The sequence below is a fragment of the Pocillopora damicornis genome, chromosome 3 (genome assembly GCF_964200805.1).
Source record: "Pocillopora damicornis chromosome 3, jaPocDami1.2, whole genome shotgun sequence".
Classification (NCBI taxonomy): domain Eukaryota; kingdom Metazoa; phylum Cnidaria; class Anthozoa; order Scleractinia; family Pocilloporidae; genus Pocillopora; species Pocillopora damicornis.
This window is the reverse complement of record NC_142672.1, coordinates 1187846-1203581: the sequence shown is the minus strand read 5'-3', so window position 1 is coordinate 1203581 and position 15736 is coordinate 1187846. Positions and strand designations below refer to the sequence as shown.

General features: G+C 38.5%; 3 protein-coding genes across 3 annotated transcripts; 1 reads left to right on the top strand and 2 right to left on the bottom strand.

Annotated features, from left to right (window-relative positions):
• The first annotated feature begins 363 nt into the window (after nt 1–363).
• On the top strand, nt 364–2012 carry LOC149047761 (uncharacterized). The gene is made up of 2 exons (XM_089198723.1): nt 364–812; nt 896–2012. Exons 1-2 carry the CDS (start codon nt 364–366, stop codon nt 2010–2012), a joined length of 1566 nt encoding a protein of 521 aa, XP_089054849.1.
• Nucleotides 2013–4636: 2624 nt separating this feature from the next.
• On the bottom strand, nt 4637–10916 carry LOC149047760 (uncharacterized). The gene is made up of 7 exons (XM_089198719.1): nt 9510–10916; nt 9089–9158; nt 8100–8342; nt 6897–7652; nt 6450–6671; nt 5146–5413; nt 4637–4851 (listed from the first exon to the last, which is right to left on the bottom strand). The coding sequence occupies exons 1-7, from the start codon at nt 10914–10916 to the stop codon at nt 4782–4784; spliced, it is 3036 nt and encodes a 1011-aa protein (XP_089054845.1). The 3' UTR covers nt 4637–4781.
• A 3261-nt stretch (nt 10917–14177) lies between these two features.
• LOC149047759 (E3 ubiquitin-protein ligase DTX3L-like) lies at nt 14178–15435 on the bottom strand. Its single transcript, XM_089198718.1, is given in 4 exon segments — nt 14178–14340; nt 14522–14638; nt 14716–14831; nt 15415–15435. Coding segments are annotated over 4 exon segments (417 nt in total).
• Between the last annotated feature and the right edge of the window lie 301 nt (nt 15436–15736).

Sequence of the window (15736 nt, the reverse complement as noted above, 5' to 3'; positions counted from 1 at the left end):
TTAAAATTTTGGTTTTGGTTTTTGTACTTTAGGTGTTTTCAAGCTCAATAGTTGTTTTTATTTCGAACCATGGCTACGCGTGTTCCGAAAGAGCCCTCTAGTGTAAATCCAGAAGATCTTTACGAAAATTTCCTCCAGAAAAGCTTGGGTGAACTAAAAGATTACCTAAGTTTAAGGGGGTTAAGTGTAACTGGTAAAAAAAGAGAGCTTGTCGCCAGAGCCTTTTCTACTTGTGAACGTAATGTTCGGGTTGTGGTATCCGACGAGGAGTTGAGGTCGAGACTCACAGTCGAGTACCAACAACGAATTAAAAGTCTTCCTAGAGACCCCAGGCATATTGCAGAGGATGAATGGAGAAACGATATGACAACATGGCCAGCTTTAGACCTTGGGAAAGTGTTCTCTTTTATTTTGTCAAAGAAAGAATTTGACTCGGATTATGTAGGGAAGTACAAGCTTTGTAAAGCTTATTCCTACTTTGTCAGTGGATTCGTGGGTACGGTGTATTCACACACATTTGTTTCTACCGGAGAGTGTATTTTAAAGTGCAAAGTTACACCATCCCAACGAGTCAGAGATGAGCCACGGGAGGTGTGGGTAGCCATTGATACAAATCAGGGGGGTGTCCTGTCTGCATGGTGTAGCTGTACAGCAGGCTACTCCCAAAGTTGCAATCATGTTATGGCACTTTTGTACAAAGTGGAGCATGCAGTTTCTATGGGCTTCACTAATCCTTCATGTACATCTGTACCATGCAGATGGAATGATCGCACCTTTAGAGAAGTTGAGCCTAAGAAAATCAGAGACTTAAAATAAGAACTGATTCACACAACAACACAAACCAAGAAAGGAGGGAAATCAACTCAGATTTAAAGAAAACTTTTGATCCTCGCAGAGAGTGTGAACGAGCTGCCACTGAAGAAAGCAAAAATAGATTTCTTGCAAAATGGAAAAAAATTACTGATAAGTCGGTGATTTTTAAGGCTGTCGAAGTGGAAGAAGAAAGTCATGATGCACAAGACTTACCTCTTCCACTGAACCAAGTTGCAGAGAAATTTGCCTCAGAACATAAGGGGGAAGGGGAAGTAACCATTGTGACAGGGTTTCTTGAGTCACTTCACTTGAGCCAGAATCAGTGTGATTCAATTGAAAAGGCCACTAGGGCTCAAAGCCAATGTACAGAATGGGTGGAGCAGAGGAAAGGAAGGATAACTGCCTCAAAATTTCATGAGGTTCATACCAAAGCGAAAACACTTTTAGCTGGACGCAAAAAGGTGGTCAAGACCAAACCCCTTATTGCCAGGATTGTTCATCACCAGTCCCTAAATAATGTTCCAGCTGTGCAATGGGGGCGAGCACATGAGAAGGAGGCATTAGATGCTTTTGTAACAACAGAGGGACCTAAGCATACCAACATGCAGATTTTTGAGGCTGGCTTATTTGTAAAAAGGGATCTCCCTTACATTGGGGCAAGTCCTGATACTATTGGCACCTGTGATTGCTGTGGAACATTTGTTGTTGAATGCAAATGTCCATACAGCATTAAAGGTGAAAGGGTTCTTGATGCCTGGAATCGAACTGAGTTTTTACAGATGGATAGTGGTAAAGTATGTCTGAACAAAGGACATAAGTACTACACCCAATTACAAGGGGAAATTGTCCTATCAAATTGCTTTAAGGGGTATTTTGTTGTGTGGACACAAGTAGGTGACCCTTTAGTGGAAGAAGTTCAGCGAGATGAGGTTTTTTATCAAACAGTTGAGCAGGATTTAGTTTTCTTTTACAAAGGCTATGTTGTTAAGGTTTTGCTGGGTTTGGTAGGTATCTTTTACTATCCAAAATGTGAATGCCTGTGCTTGGAACCTGATGAAATTGAGAAGGATGGTGAAAATAGTGTATGCTGTGATCAGTGTGCACTGTGGTATCACTGGGAATGTGAAGACCTCACTATTGAACCAGAAGAACTTCACTGGCTATGCTCCTCTTGCAAACAGCTTTACTTAATCGAATAAATTAATCAGTGTCATTTAATATGTAAAACAGATATCAGTACTATAGCTCTAGTCCTTTTTGTTGAATTTTTTTATATTATAAAGGTATCTAAAAGTTATGGTGGATATTTCTTAGCGACTGAACAGCTCTCTGCTTACTTTACATGCAGTGAATGAGCATAACAGTTTTCAACTTTACATATCACTGCAAGACTGTCTAGGAAGAATACAGGCACTAGTATTTTTGGTTCTCTTTAAAATATTTATTACTCACATAGGGGAGGAAGAAGATTGCATAGGCTACAACATGTAATGAGTATGTCATCACACAAAGGAAGGCAGCTCATTGGCATTATATGAAATCTTGAAGTGTTTGACCCTACCTATTGCCTGCTCTACATAAATGCGCACATTTGCCGACCTTGATGTTTCTAACACATCTTGTGATGGCATTTGGAAGTTGCCCACACAACACTTATCTCCAAAACCCATTTAGCCAAGGGTTTCTCTTTGCCGAGTTAATTGTTTTTCAATAGTATGTTAGCCTGTCTGGACGAAAAAGTTTTAAGGGCACGTAAACATATTTATAGCAATACCGCATATATTTATTTTATAGCAATACCCCGCAATACCTTTCAGTAGATCTTGAGAGATGTCAAAGGCGAGCTTTACGTATTATCTATCCAGATTGTTCGTACAATGAGGCGCTTCTTTTGACTGGTCTAGTTCCCTTACACTACCGCCGCGAGTTCTTATGTGATAAGCTTTTTAATTCCATCCTGTCTAATCCCTCGCACAAGCTCTATAGCTTACTACCTCCCAAGAATGAGTGCGAAGTCAATTTAAGGAGTCAGCACTCTTTTACTACACGGCGCCTCCACACCATTCGTACTCGAAATAGTTTTATCCATCACTATGTCCATAAAGCAATGATGTAATATTGTTTTCCTCTTGATTATATATTTTTGTCTTTTTAATTAGTTCTTCTTAGCCATGTATTTTTTGTAGTATATATTTTATTGTAAATCAAACGTAATTCAGCCTGTGGCTGCAAGGTTCTTGATAATAAACTAACTATCTACTATCTCTATCTTATTTCAATTTTTCCTCTGCCCAATTAAGTTGCAAAAAGTCTTTAGAAAAAGCAGTACTGTGACCCTCTGGCATTATGTCAGCCGCGAGGTCACGTTCTAAGAAACCCCAGTGTTCCCATAAAAACGCAGAGAATAAAAGGTTTTTCGCCTAGAGAAAAAAGGTCACTCACCTTTATCAATGTCTTATCTTTTTTAGCGATGGATATTGATTCTTGTTCCTGAACAAAGCGAAAATTTAACGAGGGTAGCGATGCGCGTCTTATTATCGTAAGAGATTCTAGGACTCGTTGCCTAGCAACGAGGTTTTGTTTGACCCCCAACCAATATGGCCGCTAAAACCGTGGAAGGATCTATTAATCCTTAATAGTACGAGGTCTCATGGGATTACTTGTTTATCAATAAAGGGCAAAATTTATACGAAGGAAAATCACGCGCGCAGTCTATTTTTAACAAATTTCAAGATAACGAACGGTTGCTATGCAACGGATTAGCCAATCATTAACAGGTAATCATGCCCCCTCTTGATTACTAAAAATGCCCTCGATTAAGGAAAAATGCCCTCTCTCTCAACCAATCAGCGCTCAGTAATTTTGCCCTTTATTGATAAAATCTGTAATCATACTCACGATAAACAAATCGGACCCCGGTTCGCGGTCGTCCATATGATTACAGACTGAATTGGACTCCACTCGCAAAAATTTGCGGTTAGATGGAGAAATGAGACGAAACATATTTGGGCATATTTCTTGACAACAACGGTGCCAATATTTTGATGATCTTTCCGTCTCAAAATCGTGCTCCATCCATTTCAACGACAAATACAAATACAGGCAAATGAGTGGGTGTTTGATCAAAATGTTGGTCATGTCTTTCGGCCGAACTTATCCATGTCAATAGTACGACTGGTGCAGGTATTGGACAGATTTCTTTGTGTTTAATGTCGAAAATGAACCAATCTGGATCAACTGACAGTTTTTGCCAGCAAATCCCTTCAATGAGAGTTTGAGGTTTGAGGCATCACTTAATGATGTAGCATTCATACTGGATGTTTCTGTAACACTGTTTAAAGAGTTATTTCAGAGTGTCAAGGGAGAACAGAACTACACATAACTAATAGTGCACGATATGCTTTAAGGTATATCTGCGAGCAATGGAAAGTAGCATAGTCTACGTTTTATTTAAAGAAAGGACCGAAACCATAAAACCGTTCAATTAGTTTACACTAACTCTCTCAATTCAACGAACAAACAAAATTATTTCTAAATGTGAAACTCCTTGAGAGTTTCCAATTACAGGTACAGCGAAAACCTTCATGTTTAGAGCCGGGTAAAAATTTTTAACCTGTTTTAACCCTGTTTTTCTTTTGTAATTAATAGGAGAAAAAACTTTGTTCGATAAAATCAATCGTCTGTTATTAATCACTACTCACTATAAGTTCGTGCAAAGCAAACTATAGGTCAAACGAGGTTGACAATAGTCAATTGAGAGTATAGTCTAAGCCTTAACAGACTACCTACGTTTGAATAAAGGATTTTTTTTCTGATAGTGTACACCTTAGCTGTCCCTACAGACTAATTAAAAAAACAAAATTTGAGAAGATGAAGAATAGAGAACCCTCACTTAATAGAAACTACGAACAGTTCAGCATCGTGACTGTCATTAATTTTTACTTCCAGGAGTCAGTGACCATAGCAAATTAGCGGATTCCTTTGGCTGCCAAGTCTTCTTTGACCCGTCGGAGATAGTCTGGGTCGGGGTAACCGTACCTGTGATGATAATGACAACATTAGCAATAATATATTTGTAGTCTGCATTACGCTGTTATTCAGTTTCGTAATAAGGCCATTAACCCTACGACGAGCACACTACAACAAACATACATAGCCAGACCCTTACCAATAGAAGATATTTGAAAGAATATGTGGCGCAATCACAAGAGTTCAGGTTGGAAGTCCAAATATTCACCGCACGTTCGTTTCTGACGTTTTTTTTTTTTTTTTTTTTTGACTTGATAAGTAGAGAACGTGATCTTTAGATGATACTACTTAACTCTCACTCACCCCTGAGGACCTCCATAAATACTTGTCTTGTGGTGAATATCATTCCAGGTAATTTGGTTTGACAGTCCAGATGTTACTGATGTACCCACAGTGAAAATCAACCGAGCATCAAAGGCTCTCTTTAGAAGTGCCAGTACCTCTCTCCCCTCTTGATTATCGGGAAGATATGCGCAGCGTCTGGTGGCACCGTACCTTTGACCAGGATTTGGATGCTCTGGGCCTTGAGTTCCAGAAGGAAAGTAATAGTTGATGCAGATTGTATTGCAGCCTGCATTTAAATTACATTCACAAAATTACTGCCAGCATTTTCTTTATTACAAAATACAAATTCAACAGAAATTTAAAGCCCCAATTGTGGATGATACAGTCAAATGTATACGGGAAGCTAGTATAAACCTCAGGAGAAGATGAACCTTTTAAAAACTGACTAAAACATTATTTGACATTCTTACAAGTATAGAAATGATCATCTCAGCTGAAATTGTAAAGGTACAAAGGATCAATTATTTAATTGATCAATTTATTTTGTTTAGTTGTGTCAGGACAATAACGACAAGGGGATCTTAAACTTTGTATGGTTAAAATACCTCGTAAAACTTCCTTATTGTGTCAATGATTATTCCAATTTTTAGTATTTTGGATCATTATTTATGCGTGATTCCTTTAACTTTATCACCTTTATAGCCTGGTAGACTCTGATGAAGTCTCTGAACATGCATTTCTCCTTTGGGTTGATTCCCCTTGACAGCACCTTGGGGTTCCTTACACACTGGACACCTGTTTTCATACCTTAAAGCTCTCTCCATACAGCTGGTGCAGAAGACGTGCTTACATTTCAAAGTTCGTGCATTTTTCAAGGTATCGAGGCAAATGGCGCATTCGTCATCCTTACCAGCTCCTATAGAAGCATAATCCATGTTATGAATAACATAACATACTAAGATATACGTAAATTCATAATTCCTTCTGGGAAATTATTACGATAAATGCAACACCTCTGAAATGCAAAGTCTCTGTAACCGAAACGCTTTCCTCACTACAAGGGGTAAAAAAACACGACAGGCATTCAGTTGAATTCCTCTATATTTCAAGATTATTTTCCCCTCTATGAAAAATGAAACTACCTTCTAACGATGCTGAGGGCCTCTTTTCGCCACTTTCGATCAGAAGCCCACTTACGACAAGGGGATCTTAAACTTTGTATGGTAAAAATACCTCGTAAAACTTCCTTATTGTGTAAATGATTATTCCAATTTTTAGTATTTTGGATCATTATTTATGCGTGATTCCTTTAACTTTATTACCTATATAGCCTGGTAGACTCTGATGAAGTCTCTGAACATGCATTTCTCCTTTGGGTTGATTCCCCTTGACAACACCTTGGGGTTCCTTACACACTGGACACCTGTTGTCACACTTCAAAGCTCTCTCCACACAGCTGGTGCAGAAGACGTGCTTACATTTCAAAGTTCGTGCATTTTTCAAGGTATCGAGGCAAATGGCGCATTCGTCATCCTTATCAGCTCCTATAGAAGCATAATCCATGTTATGAATAACATAACATACTAAGATATACGTAAATTCATAATTCTTTCTGGGAAATTATTACGATAAATGCAACACTCTGAAATGCAAAGTCTCTGTAACCGAAACGCTTTCCTCTCTACAAGGGGTAAAAAAACACGACAGGCATTCAGTTGAATTCCTCTATATTTCAAGATTATTTTCCCCTCTATGAAAAATGAAACTACCTTCTAACGATGCTGAGGGCCTCTTTTCGCCACCACCCTCTTCACCACTTTTTCCTTTTAATGCGTCGCTGAAGGACTTTGGTGAAGAGTTGATATCCGGTGTCAGCGGATGATTCACATCACTTGGTCCACTTGTTCCTTTGTTTTTACCCCTTTTTGGCCTCGATGGGTTGGGTGTCTTCGGGCCACTTGCTAAAAGGTTATCTTTTTGGATTTGGAAAAACTCGATGAATTCTTTCTTAAAAACTTCCACTGTCAGATCATCGATGTTCACAAATCTAATATCAATCAAAGTTGACTTCGATGGATCTTTTCGCGTGACGTATTCTTTCACAGCATCAAACATAATTTTAGCACAAATATCTCTCTGCATACCAAAGATTTCTGAGCTGATCGCTGGAAAGGCAATCGACTTACATTTTTTGCCGCCTGCAGCTGCAAGGCTTTCTAGACAAGCCATTCTTGAAGCTCTTTTGCATTTTTCTTGTTCTGCTTTCCGCCACATGGGACCAACAGCATGGATGATTCTTTTGCATGGCAACTTACCAGCCCCAGTCATGGCTACCTCTCCATCCTTCAGGAGGCCGTGTTGAACGATGTAGTTATTCGACTCTTTCTGTATACCATAGCCTCCTTTCTTGATAACTGAACCAGCGACTCCGGTGCTATGATCCAGTCTGGTATTGGATACATTCACTATCGCATCAACTTGTTGATCTGTGATGTCACCTTTCATAACAGAAAGCTTTACTAAACCTGTGCAATAAAAAGAGCCGATTATTAATACAAAGGCCGTATTTTATATAACTTCGATGTTTACACTAGCTAGTTTTTACCCCTGTACATTTTTATATATATACATCCCATGAAGCAAACGTGGAAATAAGGATTTAGCATTACACTTCATCAGGAATTATGGTCAGCACAAACATTATCATATCTAAAGAAAACAAGATTCAGAATAATACCAGGTTCGTATTGTTCATCATCCTTTGAGTCTTAAGCTTGTGTAAAAAGACGCTGTAGTATTTAATGATATGTGCAGATCAAATCCATGATCAACTAAAGAGAGTACGGCTAAATAATTACCAGATATTCTCTCCTTGTCAGGAACTTATACGGTCAAACTTGATTAACAACGAATGTACATCTATCAAACACGCATTTCCGCAGATAGAAGAGATGCATCAATGTTGCATTTACCCAGTGTGTGTTCCAACGGATCTTCACCATCAGAATCGTCGTCACCCTCAACTGTCACCATCTGCCTTGTTTCGAACAGTCGTGGTTCCATATCTGAAGATTCTTTCATGCATTTTAGAGCGCATGCTTCCTTCTCATGTTCCAGTTCCTCAACTCCACTTGATGTAGGACTTGAATGTTTTGCTGAATGTTTCACTGACCTCCCTTTCTTGTCTGAGTCATCAGAAAATGATGATCTCAAATCTGAATATTTCAAAATATCAAAATAACAACCTTGAAAAATTAAATTATTCAAACTTTTATTAACTAACGCTCCCCCGAAAATGAACAACATGGATTGAATTCCTTATGATGATGAAAGGTTATATTAGGTAGTGACAACCGTTACGAAAGTTGACAAAGAAATTAATGGATTTCAAGTGACATTCACAGTTCTTAATTTGCACTGAGATTCTATTTCCATTTGAAGTTGAGTTTAACTATAGATTAGTGGGTTATTTCGGTGAAAGAAGCTACTTCATTAAAGATGAGTAACGGAAATAAATGGGAAGTGAATTATAAATATCAAGGTTTGAAAACTGCAGAAAAATGCAATGGAGTAATACCACCGGAATAATGATTAATATGCAGTGTTTTGTTAATAAACTCTGATACTTTTTGGTGATTACGAAGTAATAATTTGAAAGAGTTTATTCCAAATTAATAAATAAATAATTAATAGATAATAATAAATATTCAAAAAACATGTATATAAATACATATATGTGGAATAATGAGGAATCTGATGCAAGACCGTATTTTTGGATAATTTCTTCACAAAATTGCCCATGCACTCATCATTGACTAACTCAATGACAGGGGCATTCTTTCACATGTTCAAGCAGTACCTGTGAAATAAAAACAAAAATAGCAGAATGTACGTATTAACTAAAATTTTAAATTTACCACGAGAAGTGAGCGGATCAACCACGTCAATAGTATACCCTTACCTGTCATTTTAGATATCTTTGGCTCAGCTTTAATTCCCGTCTTCATAGACGTTATCTTATCTCTATGGAACTGAAAAAAAGGAGAACAATTACTGATTTAACACTCTAAAAGACACGGTGGTATTGCAAAGGAATCATCCTCCAAGTTTTGGCGATCCATTGTTGCTGAGACAATCATTCATAATTGTTTTGACTTTAGAGGTGTTGCTGGTTTCTAATGTTCTTTAACTTTCTGATGACTGTAATTACGATAAACGAACAATCAATAAGCGCGAAGTTTGTGATTGCACCGCTTGGACCTCCACCGTATTATTTACTCCGGCAATAATATATTCAACCAGGAAATAACCTTTAATCAAATATTTCAGACTCATATAGTCAATTTTAAATATAAAAATTTTCAGAACATGTCAGAAGATACCTGGTGAAATGTCTGTGCCTCTCTCTTTCTCACTCGTAATCTAAATGGACTGTCCTTGATGGCTTCACCTCGGACTGTAACACATATTTTCCAGTCACCTTTTGTTTCACATGTGTACTTTACATGATATCGACCATTTTTGGAGTCAGTCACGCTGGCTACCAAACGTCCCATCGTATTGATGGAGATTATTTCAACATTGACCTGATCGATTTCGCTATAAACTATTTGTCCCTTGATATCTTTTGCAATCACAGTAAATGTGCTCTCCTCTTCTTCAATGGCCTCACTCAAACCACGACCTTCGGCAACAGATACCGTAGGTTCTGTAACTGTTTTTATCAGCTTTCCAGGTCCGTCTTTCAAGCAAGTGAAATCATTTAAACTGTACTCAACCTCGGGGAAGACCAGTGTGGGCTCAAAGGGCACGGAGAGGTCTTGCAGCCTGTTCTCCAACATTTCTTTAACATTTGAAATTTCTGGTAGATTCTTACGAGAGAGAATTTCTCCTCCCAAATTGAGGCTGCTTTCGATTTCCACCACTCTTCCATCCAAGCTCGACATCTGGTTTGAAAATTCACCTTCAAATGCGTCTTTCTGCTTCATCAACTCTTCTGTTATGTCTGCTTCATGCTTGCGTATGTATGTAATCCACTGTTCTGCAACCATGCGTACACTGTTTGTTGCTCGCTCAAAGCTGTTCATTACCTTGATTCTATGTTTCTCTAAAGATTCCTTTTTGTCTCCTAAGTGAGATCTGTTTGCCTGAACCTCTCGTATCTTATTCTCAATTTCAGTTGTCTTGATTTCTAGTCCTTTCTCTAGTGAAATTTTCTTGTGGCCGTCGTGGTCCAATATGGCGCAGTCACGACAAATGCAAATTTGACATGCGTCGTAGAAAAATCTAAATGCGTCATCGTGATCCTTGCAGACGTTCGTTTTTCGAGAGTAGTCCTCTATATCACTGGACTCAAGTTGTCCAATTTCCTTGAGCTGATGGCCTCTGAAATCCTTCCACTTCTTGTGCAGTGCAGCGCATTCTTGGCATAGTAAACAGTTGCAATTGCAGCAGTAAAACCTCAGTGATTTTTGTTCGTCGCATTTCCCGCAACATGATGATTCTTCTTGGCCAGTGTATGCCTCCACAATTTCCACCATTTGTTTGTAAAACAGGTTGGACGGAAGACTGTCGATGTCATTGTTGGGGCACTCAGTTTCTGTCCGGCAAGTAGGACAACTTAAGGCGCCTGTACGATGTTGTCGAAGCCATCCGTCCAAGCATGATTTACAAAAGGTATGAAGGCATTTGAGAAGTTTCGGTTGCTTGTTTGCACCAAATTGCTCCTGACACACTGGGCATTCTATTTCCTTTTTCACGTCATCGAAAAAACTTTTAACTTGGGCCATGATGGAAAGCGTAGACACCTTCACCGTGAAAGTCCTCACAACCCAAGCGTTAATTGGTACAAAGCGAAAGTTTACTTGCGGTCATGTGATAGCAATTGTACCCAGGACCTCCAATGTTTCAAAACAAACGGTTGGGAAAGATGAGTACGAGTAGAGTAAGAAACATGGAAACATAACAAACAAAATATGACAAGAGAACATCTAAAACAAAAACAAAACATGTGTAGATGATAACCATAGTAGAATAGTGAGCAGCTTTTCTTTCCGATAATGCTTTTAAGAGCCAACGACTATAAATATCGAGAATCCGTTGAAAGTTACATAATTTCGTTATTCCTTTTACTTTTTCCTAAAGGACCTTTTGATGAACCTTTTTCAAAAATGATATCAAAAAGTTCCATCGCACTTTGCTTTCTCCGAAAACCCTCTCGTAAAACGGTGAAAAAGTGTGCAACTTCGCCATTTCGTAAGCCACAACACGATGCAATTCCGCTATGAAATTTTGCGTGCCAGAAAATGGTCCTTTTATGTTTTTGAAATGATAAATTTCTTTTCTTGTTGTTGCGTTTTCAGTGTTTATAATGACCCTTTGAAATAATGTACTTTGTGTCTTTTTTGCAAAGGTAAAGAAAGGTCAACTATATCGGCCTATTACAAGATATGCCATTTACGTTTACGACTGATAATATACATCATGTTAAAGTTTTTTCCTTGTAGTTTAATGCCTTTAATTTTCTATCTTCACCCCTCAGGGATGAAGATAGAAAATTAATTGAAAAAAGTACCGTTGAAAAATTGAAAAATTGAAAAAAGTGCCGTGCGGAACGCTGAACAGTTGTCACGGGATATTTAAAGTTCTTTAAAAGGGCCGGTGTATATATTTAGGAATCAGTGCAACGGGCGAACGCTGAAGTCAATCGATCCGACAACGCCGCATCGGAGGAATGGTTTTAATTTTCCACAAAACCTCCAAGCTTCTATCAATCATCAAAATAACTTATTCTTCTTGAAAGCTCGTAAAAACTGAAATACAACGAGTAAATATAAAACTATTAATAAACAATCAACGTTAATTGAAATATCCTAAACTGGAATTCGAGGGACGTCCACACAGACCAACAAATGAGTCTGAGCAAACAAATATCCTAATCGATACAAAACTGTCTTTGATCGTACACGTTTCCGTGTTACAATACAAAAATAAACATAGGATATCTCTTTCCCCGTTCTAGAACTCGAGTACTTGACGATCCTTCTGGCTATCTTTCTTATAACTTACAAATCATACGTGTCTCATCTTCCCTGGTACGTTACACAAAACAAAAGGGTATTGATAGTCACGTAATCACAATTCGTTACAATCAAAATAAACATCATCTTAAAGCTTCATCCTGTAATTCCTAAAATTTTCTTTCTTAGCCCGCCATAAGCGAAGCATCCAGGTTGAGAAAAGTTCGGGCTATTTTGTAACACTAGTTATAGTTCTCACTAGAGCTGCCCCCGCCCTACAGTACCATTTTCTTTTTTTTTTTTTGAGTTGGGCTTGTTGTTTACAGTTGTGTAGTTATGACCATTTGCGGGAAAAACGTTGATACCTTGCGGCCGTGCAAGCGATCAAATCGAGATTTTTTTTGGTTACGATCAACCGAAAACACCTACATTCTCTCTTCTCCAGTCTTCCTCTATACTAGGACAAATCTCGTGTCAAAGACGCCGATCCTGAAAGTCCTCACGCGCGTGTCTTTTTACTGGCGGCCCATGACCATTTGCGGGAAAAACGTTGATACCTTGCGGCTGTGCAAGCGATCAAATCGAGATTTTTTCTGGTTATGATCTACCGAAAATACCCACATTCCCTCTTCTCCAGTCTTCCTCTATATTTCGCGGGGAGTCCTAAGGTGCCTCCTCGGGTTTTTGGCCCTCTGGGGCCAAAAACCCTGCGGGGGCAAAAAAATGTAATGCGATCCGTTGAACGGCTGTCATAACCTTCTACATGACAGCCGTGACAGACACTTTCACGTGTGTTTCACTTTTTTGAGCAAGGAGGACAAATTTCAGTGGAAGTTACTGGCAAACGGAGAAACAAAGGCATTTGACAGGAAATTCCTGCCACTTACACCTTTAACCACAAGAAACCTTTAAAAATAAAAAAGTGAATAGAACTAATAAGAAATAAAGAGGATAAAGTGGATCTGTAGATGTGTCGATAGTGCCAATGTCGGCATTTACAATGAGCTGTTAACTGAGAAGTTGTTCTACTGTTAAAAAATTAAAGGATTTTGATTCTTGTTGGTCTGTTTCGCATTTGTCTTTTGCCACGTGTTAACATTTGTTCGTTATGTCGGGGTATACTATAGGTTTAGGCTTCTGGGCTTCCTAAAAAAAGAGAAATCCATGCATTCACCGGATTGCGAGTCATTCTCTGGAGATCAAGGCTTTGCGTCCTTTGAATAACCGGGTTCATGAAAATTCTACAAATTCGGCATTTTCATTTACCAGCATAAAAATTATTCTTCAGCTCACTATGTGCCTGAGGTTCTGTGAGAAATAGAAAATAAAAAAAAACTCAAAGTAAAATTAGGAGCCAAAAAAATTATAAACGGTACCTTTGTTTAAACTAGATGTTATGGTTGAAAAGAAAAAAACAGCAAAGTTAATTTTGAATTGCTAATTCCGTGGATGTGATAACTGATATAGTAAAAGTCTCTTCCGATCTCTCTTAATCGCTAAAGCTGGTCATCTATAGTTGTTTCCATCCCCCGAAGACTTCCTTCAACAAAAAAGTATACACTAGATGTCAAATTATGGGGTCGAAACAAGAACCACTGATGATGGCCAACATTAAGCTCACTGCTTTCATCTGGTTTGGATTATTTCTAATGTCGGGATATAAGGCGTAATTCCTTAAGCATTTTCATTTAGGGATCAGTGAAGAAAAAAAATCTACAATAACTGATAAAAAAAAACAAGCTATCCTCGATCGACAACCTATCCGGGAAATATTAACTGCAAAAGAAATAAGCCCAAAAACTTTAGGTTACATATTATTAAAAAGTAAATTTAAACAGCGCTTAAGAGCATAATCTGTTTCATGTGGGCTCTTACTTAACTTTCAAAGTAGCAACATTTTCAGTAGAACTAATACTCCGCCCCTCCATGTGTAACTTCTTTCAGTTATACCACCTATATACCTGTGTATTAGGGATGTTAGTGTTTTAATGTTTTTGTTTTTTCCTTGTTCTCGATGTTTTTGTAACTTAACTACCAAGTATATACAGATATCAAAGTGATATGAGAGGAGTCCTTTCTTGTCAGGAAGGTGATGATATCACAGTCTTTATATTGCCCACTGGGATAGCGTATTCCCTTGGCTGCCAAGTCCTCTTTAACCCGTTGGAGATAATCTGAGTCCGGATAACCATACCTGTGATGATGATTACAAATATTTTAGCTGGTGAGTTGAGCAATATGTAATATTATGAAATAATAGTAAAGAGGACTTGTGCGTAGAAGAACGTAGAGGTTTCCAAACTTTCACTCTTCTCCCCAACGTTGGAGTCCAATGTATTCTCTTTTAAGTAGAAATATCTTAACAAATCACTCACGCCGGAGGCCCTCCAGATACATAAGTCTTGTGGTGAATACTATTCCAGGTGATCTGGTTTTACCACCCAGAAGTTACTTATGTGCCAATCCTGAACACCAATCGGACATCAAAGGCTCTAGAAGAGCCACCCTTGTGTGATTATTTTATAATTTCCGTGATAGCCTGGAAGACTCTGCTGACTATGGTACATACATTTGTCCGTCAGGTTTATTTCCTTTGACAACACCTTGCGGCTCTTTACACACTGGACATAGGTTGCCATAAGCCAAAGCAGTCTCCTCGAAGTCAGTACAGAAGAGATGCCCACACTTTAAAATAAGTGAATTATTCACGAAATCGAGGCAAATCTCACAATTAACGCTGATAATTGTCGTTCGTTTAAGATGTGTATTAAAACTATAACAAATTAAAATTCTCGAACGCGATTGGTTATCACCAGCCAGATTTGAGCACTACTAGGATAGTGTATGCGTCATGCTGGTAATTGCATGGTGTGATAGGACAGTTGACACGTCATACATGTGTAAGTGGACAGTACACGTCATGTGCGCGACTGTGGTCGCGCATTTCGCCGAGTTAATTGTTGTTTCTTCTATAGAAACTTATAACCGATGTCTTTCTATCTGAATTTTTGTCATACTTTTGATTAACTGGTAAAAGAACTTTGAACCGTCCAATTTGATCTGTAATCATACTCACGATAAACAAATCGGACCCCGGTTCGCGGTCGTCCGTATGAACACAGACAGACTGAATTGGACTCCACTCGCTAAAATTTGCGGTTAGATGAGAGAAACATATATTTTCCTTCTGGGGGAAGTCTGAAAGGAGACGAAACATATTTGAGCATGTTTCCTCAAAATAACAATGCCAATATCTTGATGGCCTTACCGTCTCAAAATCGCACTCCATCCATTGCGACGACGAATACAACTGTAGGCAAATAAGTGGGTGTTTGATCGAAATGTTAGTTGTTTTTTTTTTGTGCCGAACGTATCCATGTCAATAGTATGACTGGTGTTGGTATTTGATAGATTTCTTTGCGTGCAATGTCGAAAATGAACCAATCTGGATCAACTGACAGTTTTTTGCCAGCAAATTCCTTCATTGAGGGTATGAGGTCTGAGGAATGACTTAATGATGTAGCATTCATCCTAAATGTTTCTGTAACGTTGTATAAGGAGTTATTTCAGAGTGTCAAGGAAGAACAGAA

Coding starts and splice junctions, on each gene's coding strand:
- LOC149047761 (XM_089198723.1), top strand. CDS start 364: ATGACAACATGGCCAGCTTTAGACCTTGGGAAAGTGTTCTCTTTTATT. Junction 813..895: donor AAGAAAATCAGAGACTTAAA/ATAAGAACTGAT, acceptor TGATCCTCGCAG/AGAGTGTGAACGAGCTGCCA.
- LOC149047760 (XM_089198719.1), bottom strand. CDS start 10,916: ATGGCCCAAGTTAAAAGTTTTTTCGATGACGTGAAAAAGGAAATAGAA. Junction 7,653..8,099: donor TCCGTTGGAACACACACTGG/GTAAATGCAACA, acceptor TTTATTGCACAG/GTTTAGTAAAGCTTTCTGTT. Junction 6,672..6,896: donor GCCCTCAGCATCGTTAGAAG/GTAGTTTCATTT, acceptor ATGCTTCTATAG/GAGCTGATAAGGATGACGAA.